Source organism: Siphateles boraxobius, unplaced genomic scaffold (assembly GCF_051911475.1).
Source record: "Siphateles boraxobius isolate OS27281-9 unplaced genomic scaffold, OSU_SipBor_1 68, whole genome shotgun sequence".
NCBI classification, from domain to species: Eukaryota; Metazoa; Chordata; class Actinopteri; order Cypriniformes; family Leuciscidae; genus Siphateles; species Siphateles boraxobius.
The window spans coordinates 10,294,972-10,311,336 of record NW_027509195.1 but is presented as its reverse complement, the minus strand read 5'-3'; the positions used below and the strand labels follow the sequence as shown (position 1 = coordinate 10,311,336).

The 16,365-nt window shown below is 36.9% G+C and overlaps 2 protein-coding genes across 3 annotated transcripts in view; both read left to right on the top strand.

The window, feature by feature from the left end:
* The first annotated feature begins 1,270 nt into the window (after positions 1–1,270).
* bola1 (bolA family member 1) lies at positions 1,271–7,040 on the top strand. Of its 2 annotated transcripts, XR_013197006.1 has the most exons (3): positions 1,271–1,358; positions 2,631–3,164; positions 5,441–7,040. XR_013197006.1 is itself a non-coding variant. In XM_077214673.1 (2 exons), the coding sequence occupies exon 2, from the start codon at positions 2,648–2,650 to the stop codon at positions 3,098–3,100; it is 453 nt and encodes a 150-aa protein (XP_077070788.1). In that variant the 5' UTR covers positions 1,275–1,358; positions 2,631–2,647; the 3' UTR covers positions 3,101–3,422. The 2 variants fall into 2 exon arrangements, 1 of the variants encoding a protein (XP_077070788.1); XM_077214673.1 differs by lacking the exon at positions 5,441–7,040 and having other exon boundaries at positions 1,275–1,358; positions 2,631–3,422.
* The window catches only part of nr2f5 (nuclear receptor subfamily 2, group F, member 5), a 43,642-nt gene continuing 33,080 nt past the window's right edge, over positions 5,804–16,365 (top strand). Inside the window, exons 1-3 of the mRNA XM_077214653.1 lie at positions 5,804–5,928; positions 9,917–10,030; positions 15,910–15,967. The gene's annotated coding sequence lies outside the window, so the exon portion shown is untranslated. The remainder of the gene's footprint in view (positions 5,929–9,916; positions 10,031–15,909; positions 15,968–16,365) is intronic.

Sequence of the window (16,365 nt, the reverse complement as noted above, 5' to 3'; positions counted from 1 at the left end):
GCATTGTATTTTTAGGGCTTGCATTTTTATGGGCTGAAATTCAACATGGTTGTATATTTAAGCTGTGAATATTTCAATTCAAAACATTTCACACACGTTTTCATTAATAAAAATTCAATAATCCATATTCACCTTTCAGATTTCACGTCCAAAATATTCATTCTGTTTAAAAATACAACCTGTAATATTCGACAGGCAATGTGAAGATGATGATGATGATGATGATGATGATAAGGGCCAGTATATGGAAAAGCTGATAAAGACACAAAAACTGTGTTAACATTTAAGTCTTCACAGTTAGTTTTGCACATGTAATCAGCTTTTTCATTCTGCCATTATCCCCCCTCTCTCTCTCTCTCTCTCTCTCTCTCTCTCTCTCTCTCTCTCTCTCTCTCTCTCTCTCTCTCTCTCCCTCTTTCTCTCTCTCTCTCTCTCTCTCTCTCTCTCTCTCTCTCTCTCTCTCTCTCTCTCTCTCTCTCATTCACCACTATATAGGTTTACCTAACTATGACAACTTCTGCTTTTGAAAAACATGGAAATGTGAAAACTGAAAAGGGTCAATACTTTATTGCCATGCTCAACAAAAGGGTGGGAAAGCCGCATAAAAGTATGACATGTCTGTCTTCTAAAGACTAAATAAACAAAATCATCTGTGAAGAAGATCAGAAATTCAGGCTAAATAGCCTAGGTCTATATTTAGGTGTTAATTTTTCAAACAGTGTCAAAATGTTATCTAACCCCAATTGTTTAAAAAAAGATTTTTCTAAGCAATTACGTTTTTTGTAAATGTAGGTCTACTTCTAAATGGCAAATTACAATACAGTGATTAGTAATTAGGCTATTTATTTGTCGTCAGCTTTTTTGTTACGTTACGCCAACTGTGTACTGTATATAATATAAACATAGAATTAAAACGGTTTAGTGTATACACAGTAGCCTATATGGATTTTTATTTTATTTTACGTATTTTAGTAGAGGCTACTTGTGATGTAGGCTAGGCCTATTGTAACGTTAGGCTATTTATCGATTAACAGCAACAGTAGCCTACATGCATTAAGTTTTGATTGTAACCGTCTGAACTACATGTAACTGAAGCGTTTATGAAAACGGTGTTATTTATGTAACATATATTAAACCAAACCTGTTAGTATAACCAAAGACGGGATTGTATCTAAAAATAAATGTAGAACAGTGTCAGTGCCATCAATCGCATGTATTTGACGTAACTCTCTCTGTAGCCGCAAGGCGGCAGTAGAGTAATTCTGAGCCCGCATTCTAAACATTCTAAACAGTGAAGGAGGATCTGCATCAGTCGCTTCCTGTGGATGTTACGCAAAACAACACGCTGAACACGAAAGGTGAGTGGAATGATTTTGACCATGTATTTTCTCGACCACTTGTCATTTGTTTGAACAAACCTGTGCTAGAAAATTCGTTTTAAAGAGCAACTGTGTCGGTAAATCTAGAACATGTAAATTGTAACCCTTTCCACTGGGTGTCGTCATATGAAGCTGCGTGAATTTGCGACATCAGTAAGGTTATGCTTTTTTATAGAGCATGACATTTATTTATGAGATTGAAACGGGCAAGATATTCAACCACATGTAAACGAGCATAAACATGCAGTGTTTCTCGGTTCTGCTGTAGTAATTACAGATGTTTACGGAGTTTCAGTTCCCTTTTGTGCATATTTCGACAGCGTTTCAGCAAGTTAGTTCGTTTAGACACGTGCAAGATTAGGTTAAGTTACCATAGCAACATCTGGAGTGGTAAATGACAAAACTGTCATTTTCTTCTTCGTTTTCTTTTCCATTTTCAAACACAGAAGTTTGGAAATATTGGGGAAATTATATTGATTTGTCACCATCCTCAATATCTTGCAGAAGGGTTACCATATTTAGTAAAATCCCTTACAAAAGCTGAAAAAGTAAATTATCCCTAAACTGCTTAGTTTGTCTCAATCTAAAGCATCCAACCTTTTTGATAAAATTATGAAAATCATATAAATATCAACTCACTGAGAAATGTCTATTCCTGCTAATTTTTCTTTACATCAAATATCTCTTTATTATAAGCTTACATGTCACAAGTATGTTACAGAATGCTTAAGTGTCTATTTGTAGTTTTTAAGTCCTTAAAGTCGCATGAAATGAAAGTTGCAATCGTCTTTTCTTCCCTATTTCGATCATGTATATCTAAAAGCATTTTTTTTTTTTTTTTTGGAAATAGTGAAGTGCTTTAACAATAAGAATGTGGTACGGGGTTTGATTTTGTTTATGGAGAATTGATTAGATGGTTGTGGTTTGCTATTGGTCGATCTCATGTGAGTGACAGGTTGCCCCGCCCTCACGCAGTAAATACTCTTCAGAGAAGAAAAGAGATATCACTGTAAGAGGGAGGGGAAATTATCTTGATTAAAAATGATGAGGGCACATATATATTTTTTAAAAATGGCACGAATAAAACATTTATACAATCCTGCAATATTTCATAAAAAATAAGATTTGTCAGTTTTGATGTATGGGGACTTTAAGAAGGCAAATTGTGCTTGTGGTGCCAAATGAGAATCTGGGTCTAACAAATGACTCGCTGACAGAAATATCTCATTGATCCTTCATGTTTTCCTGCAGGTGATCTCCTGTGCCTGATGCTGTCCTGTGCTCTCCGCTGCCTGCGTCCCTCATCCTGCACCCTTGCCTTATCCAGACAGCTGGCCCATCACCGGCCCCACATGGATCCCAGTTCTCCCCGTCCTGTAGAGACCACCATACGGGCCAAACTGACCCAGGCCCTCAAACCTGAGCACCTCGAGGTTATAAACGAGAGTCACATGCATGCAGTGCCGCCTGGTTCAGAGTCCCACTTCAGAGTTCTGGTGGTGAGTCCTCAGTTTGAGGGTCTGTCCCTGTTGCAGCGTCATCGGCTTGTGAACGAGTCTCTGCGAGAGGAGCTCAGCACGTGTGTTCATGCCCTCGCCATCCAGGCTAAGACGCCCCAGCAGTGGAGCAGCAACCCCAGCCTGGCCAAAAGCCCCGCGTGCATGGGAGGATCCAAGCATGATGACACAGTGACTGAGAAACTGAAGGCAGGGAGAGACTGACTGAGACATTGCATTTCAGAAACAAAAACTGATTATGGGGTATTATATTATAATCCGATATGATGTGAGTTAATTTGTTACACTCTTGCTTCATGCATATCTTTCATGTGGAGCTGACCGACACTAATACTCAATATTTAAATCACTTCAATACAAATATTAATAAATTAAATTTGTTCTTATTGGCTTGGACTGGTTAAGTACTATAATAAAAGATAATTTATAATTTACACCAAAAGAAAATGCTTATTTCGTTTTATCACTTTGAATTCAAATAAGCAGTGTTTTTAATTTGAAAAATAAATAAACTCTTAATAAGGAATGATGTGACAATTATTTCCAACTTGTTAAATAGTTACTTATCGAGTTGATGCACTATCGGTCAAAAGTTTGGAATATATTTTTTTTTTATGTTGTTTTAAAGAAGTCTGCATTTATTTGTTCAAAACAGTGAAATATTACATTTTATAATAACTGTTTTATTATTTGAATGTTTTAAAAATATAGTTTAATCCTGTGATGGTAAAACTTAAAGGGTTAGTTCACCCAAAAATGAAAATTAAGTCATTAATTACTCACCCCCATGCTGTACCAACCCCGTAAGACCTTCGTTCATCTTCGGAACACAAATGAAGATATTTTTGATTAAATCTGAGAGGTGGATCACTGCTACATAGGCTGCCAGAGGGAATGAAACTTGACGACCCAGAAAGTCATTAAAGAAAATGTTTAAATATTCCATGTGCCTACAGTGGCTCAACTATACGTTTATCAAGCGACGAGAATACTTTTTTTCCGAAAAAACGGATGCTGTATCTGAATATTTAATGATCTCACATCATTAAAATTGCACCGTAATGTCACTCTTTACATTGTCGTCTTCTTGGCGCTGGCTAGGCAGAACTGCAGATCGTACCACACAAGTCTTGTACATGACCATTCAGCACATAGTTATAGGCATCTAAAGATTTATATGACCCCAGTATGTCTTTATGCTCGGTTTCTTTATCGGATAGGTGTAGGACTGAGCCTACCGTTAACGTTAATCCTGTCAGATCGTCCATCCATTGCCTGAGCGTGTACGGGTCAGCCAATCTGGTTCCGTCTGTTAAAATTTACTTTTGCAAATAACAATCGCTTTCCTGGACAGTGAGTGACCTTGCACATTAAGATAAAATCTGATTTTCTCCAGTCATTGTTAAAAAACAAGCTAACAAAACTTGCAAACTAACGTTAGGGAAGCGGCCAGAGGGATCGTTCTGCTACCACCCAAGCTCCGCCCACAGAAAAACGTCACCATGTTTACCAACTGAAAAGGGGTCTATTAGAAGAAGAACGTTCTCTTCTCAGTTCTCGCACATGCGTCGTGGAAATCTCTTGAACTCTCGTCTCAGGCCCACATGGAAGAAAAGGAATAGTCGAATAAAGTCGTTATTTATGTTTTTTACCCCGCACAAAAAGTATTCTCGTCGCTTGATAAACGCATAGTTGAGCCACTGTAGGCACATGGAATATTTAAACATTTTCTTCAATGACTTTCTGGGCCGTCAAGTTTCATTCCCTTAGGCAGCCTATGTAGCAGTGATCCACCTCTCAGATTTAATCAAAAATATCTTCATTTGTGTTCCGAAGATGAACGAAGGTCTTACGGGGTTGGTACAGCATGGGGGTGAGTAATTAATGACTTAATTTTCATTTTTGGGTGAACTAACCCTTTAATTTTCAGCGTCATCACATGATCCTTCAGAAATCATTCTAATTGCTGATTTGCTGCTCAGGAAACATTTATTATTATCAATATTGAAAACAGTTATGCTGCTTAATATTTTTTGGGAAACCGTGATATACCACCATTAGCACCATTCAAACGTTTGGGATAAGTATGATTATTTATTTTTTTAAAGGAAAAAATAAATGAATACCTTTATTTAGCATGGATGCATTAAATTGATCAAAAGTGACAGTAAAGACTTATTTTATAATATATATAATTTTGAATTAGAAAAAAATGCTGTTCTTTTGAACTTTATTCAACAACAAAAAAAATCCTCAAAAATGTATCACGGTTTCAACAAAAATATGAAGCAGGACAACTGTTATCAACATATTAGCATATTAAAATGTTTTCTGAAGGATCATGTGACGCTGAAGACTGGAGTAATAATGCTGAAAATACAGCTTTGATCACAGGAATAAATTACATTTAAAAATAGAAAAGTTATTTTTATTTGTATTTACTGTTTTACTGTATTTTGATCAAATAAATGAAGCTGCCTTTCAAAAACATAAAAAATGTGAATGATTCCAAACCTACTGAAACATTCATTATCTTCCTTCCAGAGAACACATAGAAACAGAAGACGGGCACTGCTGTGAAGGAAACCGATTGCCTGGATGAGCGGCCAGTTATACAGTCTTGCAATGGACAACAGTCATTATTCAGACATATTTGACTGCTGAACGCTGCTATTGACCAATCAGAATCAAGTATACTAGAGTCGCCTAACAAGCGCAGGTCATTTGATCCTTCTGGCTTCTAAAACTGGACTGAAGGATCTCTCATCCATACAGTAGCTGGCAGGAATTGTACCAGCAGAGGGCAACAGAAGATCAGAGAGCAGCAGTGTACATATAACATGATATCTGTGGAGTCAGTGCAGTGCCTCTTCCACTTGATTTCTAGTTATGTAATTGAATATAAGCAGAGCTTAATTGGAAGCAGAACAAGCTCGATCTGTGTCTGTCACCTCCAGAATTGGATCTGGCTTCTATTTTTGAGGATCCCCCACGCCACCTTAAACACATCTGAAAGAAGTTTATTTCTTTAGGTAAGCAGTGTTAAAATGATTTATTATAGCAACAAATATACTATGTAGGCTCACCATACTTGCGTCAACTTTCATAATCTAATACTTAATGCAAATATCAACTAGTTATGGAGGTGATGGAAATGTGTTGGACACTAATCTGTCTGCAACAGGAAAAAATAAATAATTAGATATCTAAATGGCAATGTTTTTATATTTTAAAGTAGAGTGCAGAATCCGCACACCAAATCAAAAATGCTTTTTTTCTGTTTTCTTTTTTTAACAACACACCCGACAATTATAATTTGGCACAGAACTTTTCCTTCTTTGTTTGATATGTCAACTTTAATTATTACACGACTCTCTAGAAAATTCCTGTTGGTCACTTGTGGCATTTTACAGTCAGATATATTTGTATAATATCCACTAAACTGTATAATCGACGGTTGCCACTAGAAAGCGATCTCCTACATAGCTCTGCTAGTTTCATGTCTCTTATGTCACACCACTATATGTACTGTCTTTTCACAATTTAAACTTAAATCAATATTTCAAACCTGTTTTTTTTTTTGTTTTTTTGTAAGTATACGTTTAAGTACACTCACCCAGTCATTCATTTTGGCAAAAAGGACTGCTTGGTTTGTAATAATAATGGGCTAACTGCATCCCTTGCTTTATTCTCTCAGTGATACTTGGTAAATTCTGACGATGAGAAATATTGTTATGAACGTGCATAAAGCAACACCTACAGAATAATCTACAGTACATGTTGGGCAGTTTAGTATTAATTTTACATTGCTTTTCAAAATATTGTTGGTACAAGTTTTCTTGAGTTTTTGAAAGTGTGTTATGCTTGTCAAGGCTGATTGTCAAGGCTTTTTAAAAATATATATTTTTTGATGAATAGGAAGTTCAAAAGAACGGCATAAAAAGAACATGGAAATACATATTTGTATAACAAAGGACTTGACTGTCTCTTTTGATCAATTTGATGCATCCTTGCTGAAATAAAATATTAATTTAAAATTTAGTTTGAATTAAAACCCAAACTTTATGAACTGTATGTACTTGTTTGCTGACAGTGACAAACTAATCCATCACTGAATACAAATTACATGATGAAAATTGCAACGTAATCTATTGTTACTCATTTTTGGTATAATCTTATTACTTTTGACTCATTTATCACATTGATTTGAATAGAATGATCTTGTATTGATTACTTGTATTTTATATATTATTGATATAAAAATGCGAAGAGAAAGAAAATTTTTGTTATCAACAACACAAAGTGTATTAAACATGCGCCAGTCAGGCTTTCTCAAACTGGGGTTTGTGTAAAAACTGCAGGGCGTTCGGAAATTGTAGGTTTAAAATAATAGCAGTCAAAATAAAAAACTTAATAAAAAATATTTGTCTTGTTTATACTGTGTGGCCTCTCAAACTTGTGTGCAATTAGACAAAACTGGAAGACTTTAAAAGATAAAATTAGAAAATAAGAATTCATTTCTAATTATCATAATTAAGGAGAAAATTCTGTCACTAATTACTCGCCCTCATGTCGTTCCAAACCTGTAAGACTTTCGTTCATCTTCGGAGCACAAATGAAGAACTTTTTGATGAAATCTGAGAGATTTCTGTCCCTCCATTGACAGCTACGCAACTACCACTTTGACACTTCAAAAAGTTCATAAAGAGATCGTAAAACATGAATTGAGCGGTTTAGTCCAAATTTTCTAAAGAGATGATCTTTTATATGATGGTTTATATGATGAACGGATTGAATTTAGGTTTTTATTCACATATAAACATTAATCAACTCAAGCTCAAGCATGTTCGCTGTATGTGTGAGAACCAATGAGGTTCATTCTCGTGTTACGCATCACGTTTGAGCTTCAGCAAGAACCAATGAGGTTCATTCTCGTGTTACGCATCACGTTTGAGCTTCAGCAAGAACCAATGAGGTTCATTCTCATGTAACGCATCACGTTTGAGCTTCTGCAAGTGGTTTGTTCTCGAGTGTCTATAGCAGTTTCGATTGAGCTTCTGTTTATGTTCGCTGATCAATGTTTAAACGTGAATAAAAGACTAAATTCAATCTGTTCATCATATAAATCGATCGTATCTCTTCAGAAAATTTGGACTAAACCGTTCGATTCATATTGATTAGTTTTACGATCTCTTTATTAACTTTTTGAAGTATCAAACTGGTAGTTGCGTTGCTGTCAATGGAGGGACAGAAAGCTCTTGGGTTTCATTAAAAAGATCTTAATTTTTGTTCTGAAGATGAACGAAAGTCTTACAGGTTTGGAATGACATGAGGGTGAGTAATAATGATTTTTCTATCTACCTATTACTAACTATTACAGTATACCCTGCACTATTCGCTGAATTTATTTTGTGTTATTGTATTATTGATATCATGTCTTCCTGAGACATTAGAGGGTTTGCTGTCAATCGCTGCAGCTTACAGTGGAGGAGGAGTGGACAGATCTGTGCTTCATGGAGTATGAAGTCAACGGAAGGTAAAATAGGTTTCCCTCCCGAGTTCCTCCATGCGGAACAGATCACAAAGCCAGTGAGGAGTCACAACAACTGGTGTCGTCGTTTGCCTGGAAAAAACTGCAACTGCAACATGATCATTTTATGGCTCTGTCCATTAGAGTCAGCCCTGGGGTGATCTCACACAGGTCAAAGCAAAGCGTGTTTAACGTTCGCCGTCTCAGGAGTGCACGGACGTTCCTGAAAGTGTGATTTGTGTGCTTGAGTTCCAGGTGCGGCGGTGCCTGAAAGATACATGATTGTGATGCAAGCCAGAACAGGAAGCCCTGAAACGCAGGTGGGGCCTGGGAGGGTTATATGGCCAAACGTTTTCCATACACAGAATGGCCAAAGGCTGATGTATCCCGAACGGGGTCACGAGGCCTGCCAGGGTGGCATGGTTCAGTGGGAACCGGCCTGGTAGTGCGTCACAGCGGGGAGAGTGATGGTGCCAGGCCTGGCTGGGACCCGGGACGGTGGGCCGTTCCCGCCAGCGCTTGATTTACAGGCTTGTGCTGGATCTGGGCTCCCTGACACAGCTGACCTCTCTAGGTTGAGGGTCAATAGGTTAGGGATGAGAGCACCAAATGGTCGTCTGAAAAAGCTCCTATAGGGGCTGGCCGTCTCTATGGAATAGTTGTCTGTACCATTCCTCGTCTGATGCACTGTTTGTGTACTGTGGGGGGTGACGCGTACACCATTTGCTGGGAAATGTTCACATTTAATGTGAGGAAAACTTTGTGGTGCTCAAAGATCACCCAAAAATTCAAAATCACATGCTTCTGTAGTTCCAACCCTGAAATGAAAAAAAGTAATTCAACTTTTATGCTATATTCCAAGTACTCGGCAATTATGTAATTTTTTAAAAAGGTAATTATGGTTGTCTGCTGATAATCTTCACCCTAATCTTATCTCTCAAATCTCAGCATGCATAATACAGCAAATTTCTTATACATCTTTTTGTAGCCTATATATACACACGTCTTACTGACCTGAAAAAGTAGAAGGAATGCTTTTATTCAGAAAGGACACAATAAATTAATCAAAAGTGACAGTAAAGACATTTCTAATATTTTAAATATTTCTAATATTTTGAACTTTCTGTATCCTGACAAAAATGTCCACAAAGAGTATGAAGCAGCACAACTGTTTTCAACATTATATTAATAGTAATAAATGTTTCTTGAGCATCAAATCAGCATATTAGAATGATTTCTGAAGGATCATGTGACACTGAAGACTGGAGTAATGATGCTGAAAATTCAGCTTTACCATCAAAGGAATAAATTACATTTTAAAATATATTACAAAATAAAACAGTTATTTTAAATTGTAATAGCCTTATTATTTCACAGCATTACTGTTTTTTGATGAAATATATTACCAACCCCAAATTGTTAACGGTTGTGTATACACATGAGTGATATGTACTATTTTTATGATGTTTTTTTCTCTCTCTTCATTTTAGAGCTGGACTGTTTAAATCATCATCCACCTTCAATACATGGCAAAGAACAGTTGGGACATCTGCATGACATATAATTTTGTGATTTACTGAAGAAAGAAATGGAACGACACAAGGGTGAGTAAATCATGACACTTTTCATGTTTGGGTGAAATATTCCTTTAAAAAGAATGTAGATGCTTAGATCACATTTTCCCATCATAATCATGTGTATCTTTGCTCAAAGCAAAGCTTGCATTGTTTTCAGATTTCAAACAAAGAGTTGAAACAGTGTATTCAGAGAGGATATTCTCTGCACTGATTGTTTATCCGTTTTGGAGGCAAAGAAGACAATTAGATTTAAGATGAGGGGTATAGCTCATTAAGTCTTTTTAATTTGGAGGATTTTTTTTTCGTCCGGCTGCTCGGCAAACGAATGAGACTAGTGAAAGAAAGGAAAGACAAAGCTGAAATGGGGAGGACAATATCCTTGTGTGGGAGAATTAGTTACACTCAGTAGTCCAAGTATTCAAAGCAGAGAGGAGATCAGCAGGGATTAAGACAAAGTCTACACAGGTGGGTGATGGGGGTCACATGACAGGACATTACCTCGTTTGGGACATTAGCGAGTAAGACAGGATGATATTTGAGTGTTATTTAATGACATGGCTCATGGTGAAACTCAATCTGAAGCATACCACACTAATAAAAACAACAAAAGACTTGTAAATCTTTCCCAAAAATGTAGTTAAAACACAATACCTCTTTTTAAGCCTACACAATCCATAGGAGGGGTTCATAACAATGTGAATATGTCTGGAAAAGTAGCTCTGCATTAAAAATGCAGTACTACAAATTTTACTTATTTTATATATGTGAGTGGTGCTTGCTTCCCATGCAGAAGTCACATCAGTTATGGGTCACTTGGTTATTCACTAACCTTAAGTATGAGAAATAGTTTATTAGTTTAATTAGTTTGAACTCTCCATATTGTACGGAGATACATCTATTTGAACTCTGGGTCAAAGTAACACAGCCTAGTCAAATGCCCTGAAATCCCGTTATTCAAGCACACTCCATAAGAACACAAAAGCTAAGCGATGACTATTTGAATAAAGAGCACACTAACCGTGACTGTCCAGAATCGTGAGGAAAAAAAATTGCAACACGTTGGTGATGGTTTCTAATTCCCCTCATTAACTTTGACCCCAAAGAGCCCGGGATAATGTTCTTCACCTGGAAATCTCCCACTCAGGGTCTAATTGTGTGGACGCAGTCAGCAAATGACGGACGCCGAGGTCATCTGCCGAAAACAGGCCAGTGAATGGAGGGTTAATCTGCAGTTGTCCAGATGCGTGGCCCGCTGAAAAGAGTCAAAAGCGCCTCGCACCAGCTCAGACAAAAAAACGTGATCTATTGTTGGCGTGTCAGCCCCGTGTGATATATTTTATCCTACACGCATGGACAAAACGGATCTGTGATTATACAAGTGCCGCGTTCTCTTCCCCGACAGCGTCCGCTGAAGAAGTTCTGGACACCAGGCCATTTGACCTCTGGGTCTTCTGGTCTTTGTTCCAGATGCCCTCTGTTTTTCACCCCGCTCTGAACCCAAGGCTCCAGTGTTCCCTCTCAAAATAAAGAGAGGGGGGCCCTGCGGTTTATTTTCATTAGTGCTCTAAAACGAGGCCTTTGAGAGCGTAAAAGGCCAAATGAAAGAAAGCCTTAATGTGGTGATTAGGGGTTAAATAAAACATTTGAGCAAACAAACCTTGAGGTTGGCCGAGGGTTTACTGCATTTCCTCTCAACCCTTTAAGTTTAACACATGATCTGCTTCTCTGTGCTGGCAGCTGATCTGATGTAGAGATTGCCAAAGTGTTCAATGAGTTTGTGAAGGTGAATAGAGAAGTACAGCACACACACACACACACACACATCTCCTGTTTCTCACTTGCCATACATTAGTGCTGGTTTGGTTGGAAGAGGTCCGCTCTGGTTACAGCCCTGAGGTGGTTCACGCCACGCTACAACCCCTGACCCTAAGCATTAAACTTTACCACGCAATTCACTCCGCAACATTTGTGAATGATACCTCAAATCAAGTAGCCAATTGAGGATAAGTGTAAAATTGATGATAAATTTGTAAAAATTTCACCATAATATCATACTTGAAGTAGTTACCTGAGCCATATCTAAAGACAAAGAGATCCTGATATCGTAGAGATTTGAGGGTGAGCTCTTTTGTCAAGCATTAGCAACAATCTAAAACATCTTAACAACCGCATAGCAATGTCATATAACCAGAACACATTCTCTATGGTTAAAAATAAAGGTTCCAAAAGGAATGCCATACATTCTTAAAAATAAAGGTTGTTTATTGGCATCTGGTTATATGATTATCCATGGAACAAAATGTTCTTTAAAGGTTCTTTAGTTTTTTTAAATGTTATTCCAACACTCCTCCAAAAAAGGTTCCAAATGGGGGTTTTTGCAACAATGACATAGAAGAACCATTTTTGGTTCCCCAATTAACATTTCAGTGAACAATTATTAAAATATATATTTTTCTTAGTGTGAAGAACATTTTTCCACTATAAAGAACCTTTTGTGCAATGGAAAGGTTCCATGGATGTTAAAGCATCTTCACGGAACCATAGATGCCAATAAAGAATCTTTATTTGTAAGAGTGAACTAAGAAAACATGGTTCTTTTAGGAACCATTTGCTAAAAGGTTCTTTGGGGAACCAAAATGGTCTTATTATGGCATCACTGTGAAAATCTCCCTTTTTAACCTTTATTTTTAAGGGTGTAAAATAACCATTTTAGGTCCCCCAAAGAACCTTTCAGTGAACAGTCCTTAAAATATATTTTTTTCCACTATGAAGAACCTTTTGTGCAATGGAAAGGTTTCATGGATGTTAAAAGTTCTTCATGGAATTATAGCCAAAAAATAATATTTATTTTTTAGAGTGTAGCAATATATTAGTAAAAGTTGCATGAGCAAGAACATCATAAAATGTAATATAGTTATCTGTTGCTTTAGTGTGTTCAGAACACATTTCGCACAAACGTTAAGACTTGACACTGAAGGTTATTGACCGTTTGCAAAACTGACAAACAGCCCTTCTCGGAAACCCTCCACCTCACCCTTCACACAACCTCCCCACATTCATGGCTTTTTGTTTGGACTCGTTTGACCATAAAATATCCTGCATCTACCAGCAGAAATGCATCTTGCTCTTTGACTGGCTCTTAAGTGCATTATCTGTGCAGCTTTCTGACAGCCAGCAATCTTCTGGTCTTATACCTGAGGCTCAACAGCTCAGCAGTCAGGTCTAGGAGCGCTTGAGTTGTTTATTCCAGGTCAGTGATGACGGTAAAGAGGAAGATGAGACAGATGTGGAGTTGTACATTTGGAGGTATTTATAGTTATGGCCCTTAGTCCGTTTAGATACCAAATTTGGCGTGAATGAAAATTAAGCTGTTTGGAAAACATACAGATAATTAAGTGGAATGTTCACTATTATTTTTATTTATTATTTTATATGTCGGTCTACTTTTATGATATATAGTTATTTTTGGAATATATGAACTCTTAGCATGTTAACATTCTGAAATTGGCTACCTACTGTTTGAAAATTAAAATGTGAAATTAAACAAAAAGAGTGATAATGATAGTTTTATGTACTGAAAGTGAATGTTCTTCTCCATCCCTCCTGCACTTTTATGAAAGCAATAACAAACAGTTTCTTCTGTTTTTTCACTCAAACTTTTTCAATAGCAAGAATCCAAATGTAAAGTATTAGTATTCGCTGACAACAAGAAACATATGTGAGCGTGTCCTACAGAATTTCATCTCGCTCTTTTAAGTGGCTTGCTCCGGGGCGACCAAGTAGGTCAAGAGAATTGACATGAGGTGAAGAAGTTCACAAAAGCGTGAGGAGAAGGTCAACCGTAAAAAATCCCCCCCACTTTGGTGTGGAAAAGGGTGGGACAGAGAGACAGGAGACATGGAGGCTGAGTTAGAACGAACACTCTTGTCAATGTTCTCTGTCGACCCCCAGTCAAAACTACTCACCCCTGTCGCACCCCTGCTCAGCGCTGGCAGCAGTGGGTAGCTTTCTCGCACTTTACTCACGTCTGCATAGCTTTCAGAGCGAGTAATTGTGAGCCCAAACAACAGGAAGCGTGTCTTCTCATCCCAGCAGAACAGTGGGAAGAACTGACCCATGCTAAACGTTAAATATCAACGGTTGGAATTTACATGATTAAAGAGATTTATTTTACAATAAATTACCGTAGTCAGAAATTTACAGTGAAATTAATGCATGCTGGGTCATTTTCTTACGAATTACTGTTAATCAACAGCAAAATGATGCTGACATCACAGTAATTTACTGCTCTTGTTTTACTGTGAATTCACATTATAAAGTTGTCTTTAACCATGTCACTAAGAAATGATTTAGTTTAGTACTGTAATTTTTAATGGTGATTAGTGTTCCATTAGCTTGGGATCATGGAGCTTGTATATTCATATTCAAATTTGTGATCTAGCCATGTCAGAAGTGGGACAAATGAAAAATATTTGTTAAAACAATGACAAGCTAGAATGTAAAATAAGCGAATTGGCTGAATTTAAGTTAGTCAAACTATACTTTTATTAGCGTTATTTCAGCATAAAAATTTACCAACATCTTATTTCAAATTCACAATTGTTTGTAGATGGATATTTCACAACAGTAAAGCAGCTGAGATTTAACTTTGTAAAGTGTGACATCATCTTGCAACACAAGATTTTTTTTTCTTTCATCACCCAATTATGCACAGACATTAATATTCAACATACAAAACACAACAACGGTGACACTCAACAAAAAATAATAATAAAAAAGATTAATTCTGAACATTACAAAATAAACAACAGAAAAATTCAGCAGCACAGATAAAACCAACAAGAATCAAGAAACTCCACAGCACAATATACTCATGCTGGACTGCATGCTGGGTACCTTCATAGTACATATGCACTGTAGAAATACAGTATGATATTGTAGATTTTACAAGATATACGCAAGAGTGCAGTTAGATACAAGAGAAGTCCTACTGTGGAATTACTGTGAAAGGTGAAAGTAATGCAATTATTAACCTGGAATATTCTGTAAATTCACACTAAAAATTTAAAAATTTGAACTCTGTGTGTGTGTGTGTGTGTGTGTGTGTGTGTGTGTGTGTGTGTGTGTGTGTGTGTGTGTGTGTGTGTGTGTGTGTGTGTGTGTGTGTGTGTGTGTGTGTGTGTGTGTGTGTGTGTGTGTGTGTGTGTGTGTGTGTGTGTATAAACCTTATTTTGCATTGTGGAAGTAAGCTATTTTCTGTGAATGTGCGAGACTTACGATTCATGAGCTGCTATATGTAAATAACTAGAAGAAGAACAGTGAATGATAAAACTATTTGCGGTACAAACCAGTTTTTTATAATTGCGACAATACTTAAAATAATATAATACCAGTTTGCAATATCAAGCAGCATAATAAGCTGTTTTGTATAGATGATAGACAATCATTTTACAAATGGCCTCGCCCGCTCTTACGTTCAAAATAAGGTCGATATAATACTATTAAATGTGATATAAATGGATACATATAATATCAATATAACATGCATACTATTTCTTCTATTTTTACATTTATATAACCTGTTGCTGTAATCTAAAGATTACTTAAAGTTAAACATAAAAAAAACTCTAATAATTTAATAACATGGTTAAATGTAATTTTTAGCAAATGTCAAAATCCATTTATTCATATTTACGTTATAATGTTGTGATGCCTTAAATCACACGTGGCATTTAAAATGATTGATTTTATTTTTAATTGGGGAAAAACAAAATGGAATTTTTATTTTGGCCATTTATTGATTATCGGGCATAACATGAAAGTTGTCTTTTTACCAGCCATAATTTAATATTGGTGCATCTGTCGTAAAGTGTGTAATTCATGTGCAAACTAATGTTTTCAAACAGGTTTCACCGGCCACTCCCCCTATTGGTCGGCAGACACAAACCCACATCACTGGTCAAGGTAGGTTGCCATTTTTCTCTGCCCAAACAAACAGACTTTTCAGGTGAAGCAACCTACAAATTCTTCATTTCTAGTTATATCTGCATGTTAAACTAGGATAGAGGAAAGTTCACAAGTATTGCTCAAAGTTTGGTCATTGGATTTACAGTACCTCCAGTGAAAGCTTGAAATGCCTCGATAGCCCAAAACTGTCACCCAAAGCGATGACAGTGTCATTTACTGTAAAGAGCTGTCACATCAGACCCTAAAGTGAGAGCCAGCACTTTTGGGAGGTGTGGAAAGGGGAGGAGATGTGAAAGGAGGTAAAAGAGAAAGGTGGTGAGTTAGCTCCTGCTCCTCCTTTTTGTCAGGGGAAAGAGGATGAAACCTGTCATTAGGAAGGTTAAATGAAGAAAGCC

Bases quoted from the DNA above. Each gene is read 5' to 3' on its own strand.
- bola1 (XM_077214673.1), top strand. From the start codon at position 2,648: ATGCTGTCCTGTGCTCTCCGCTGCCTGCGTCCCTCATCCTGCACCCTT.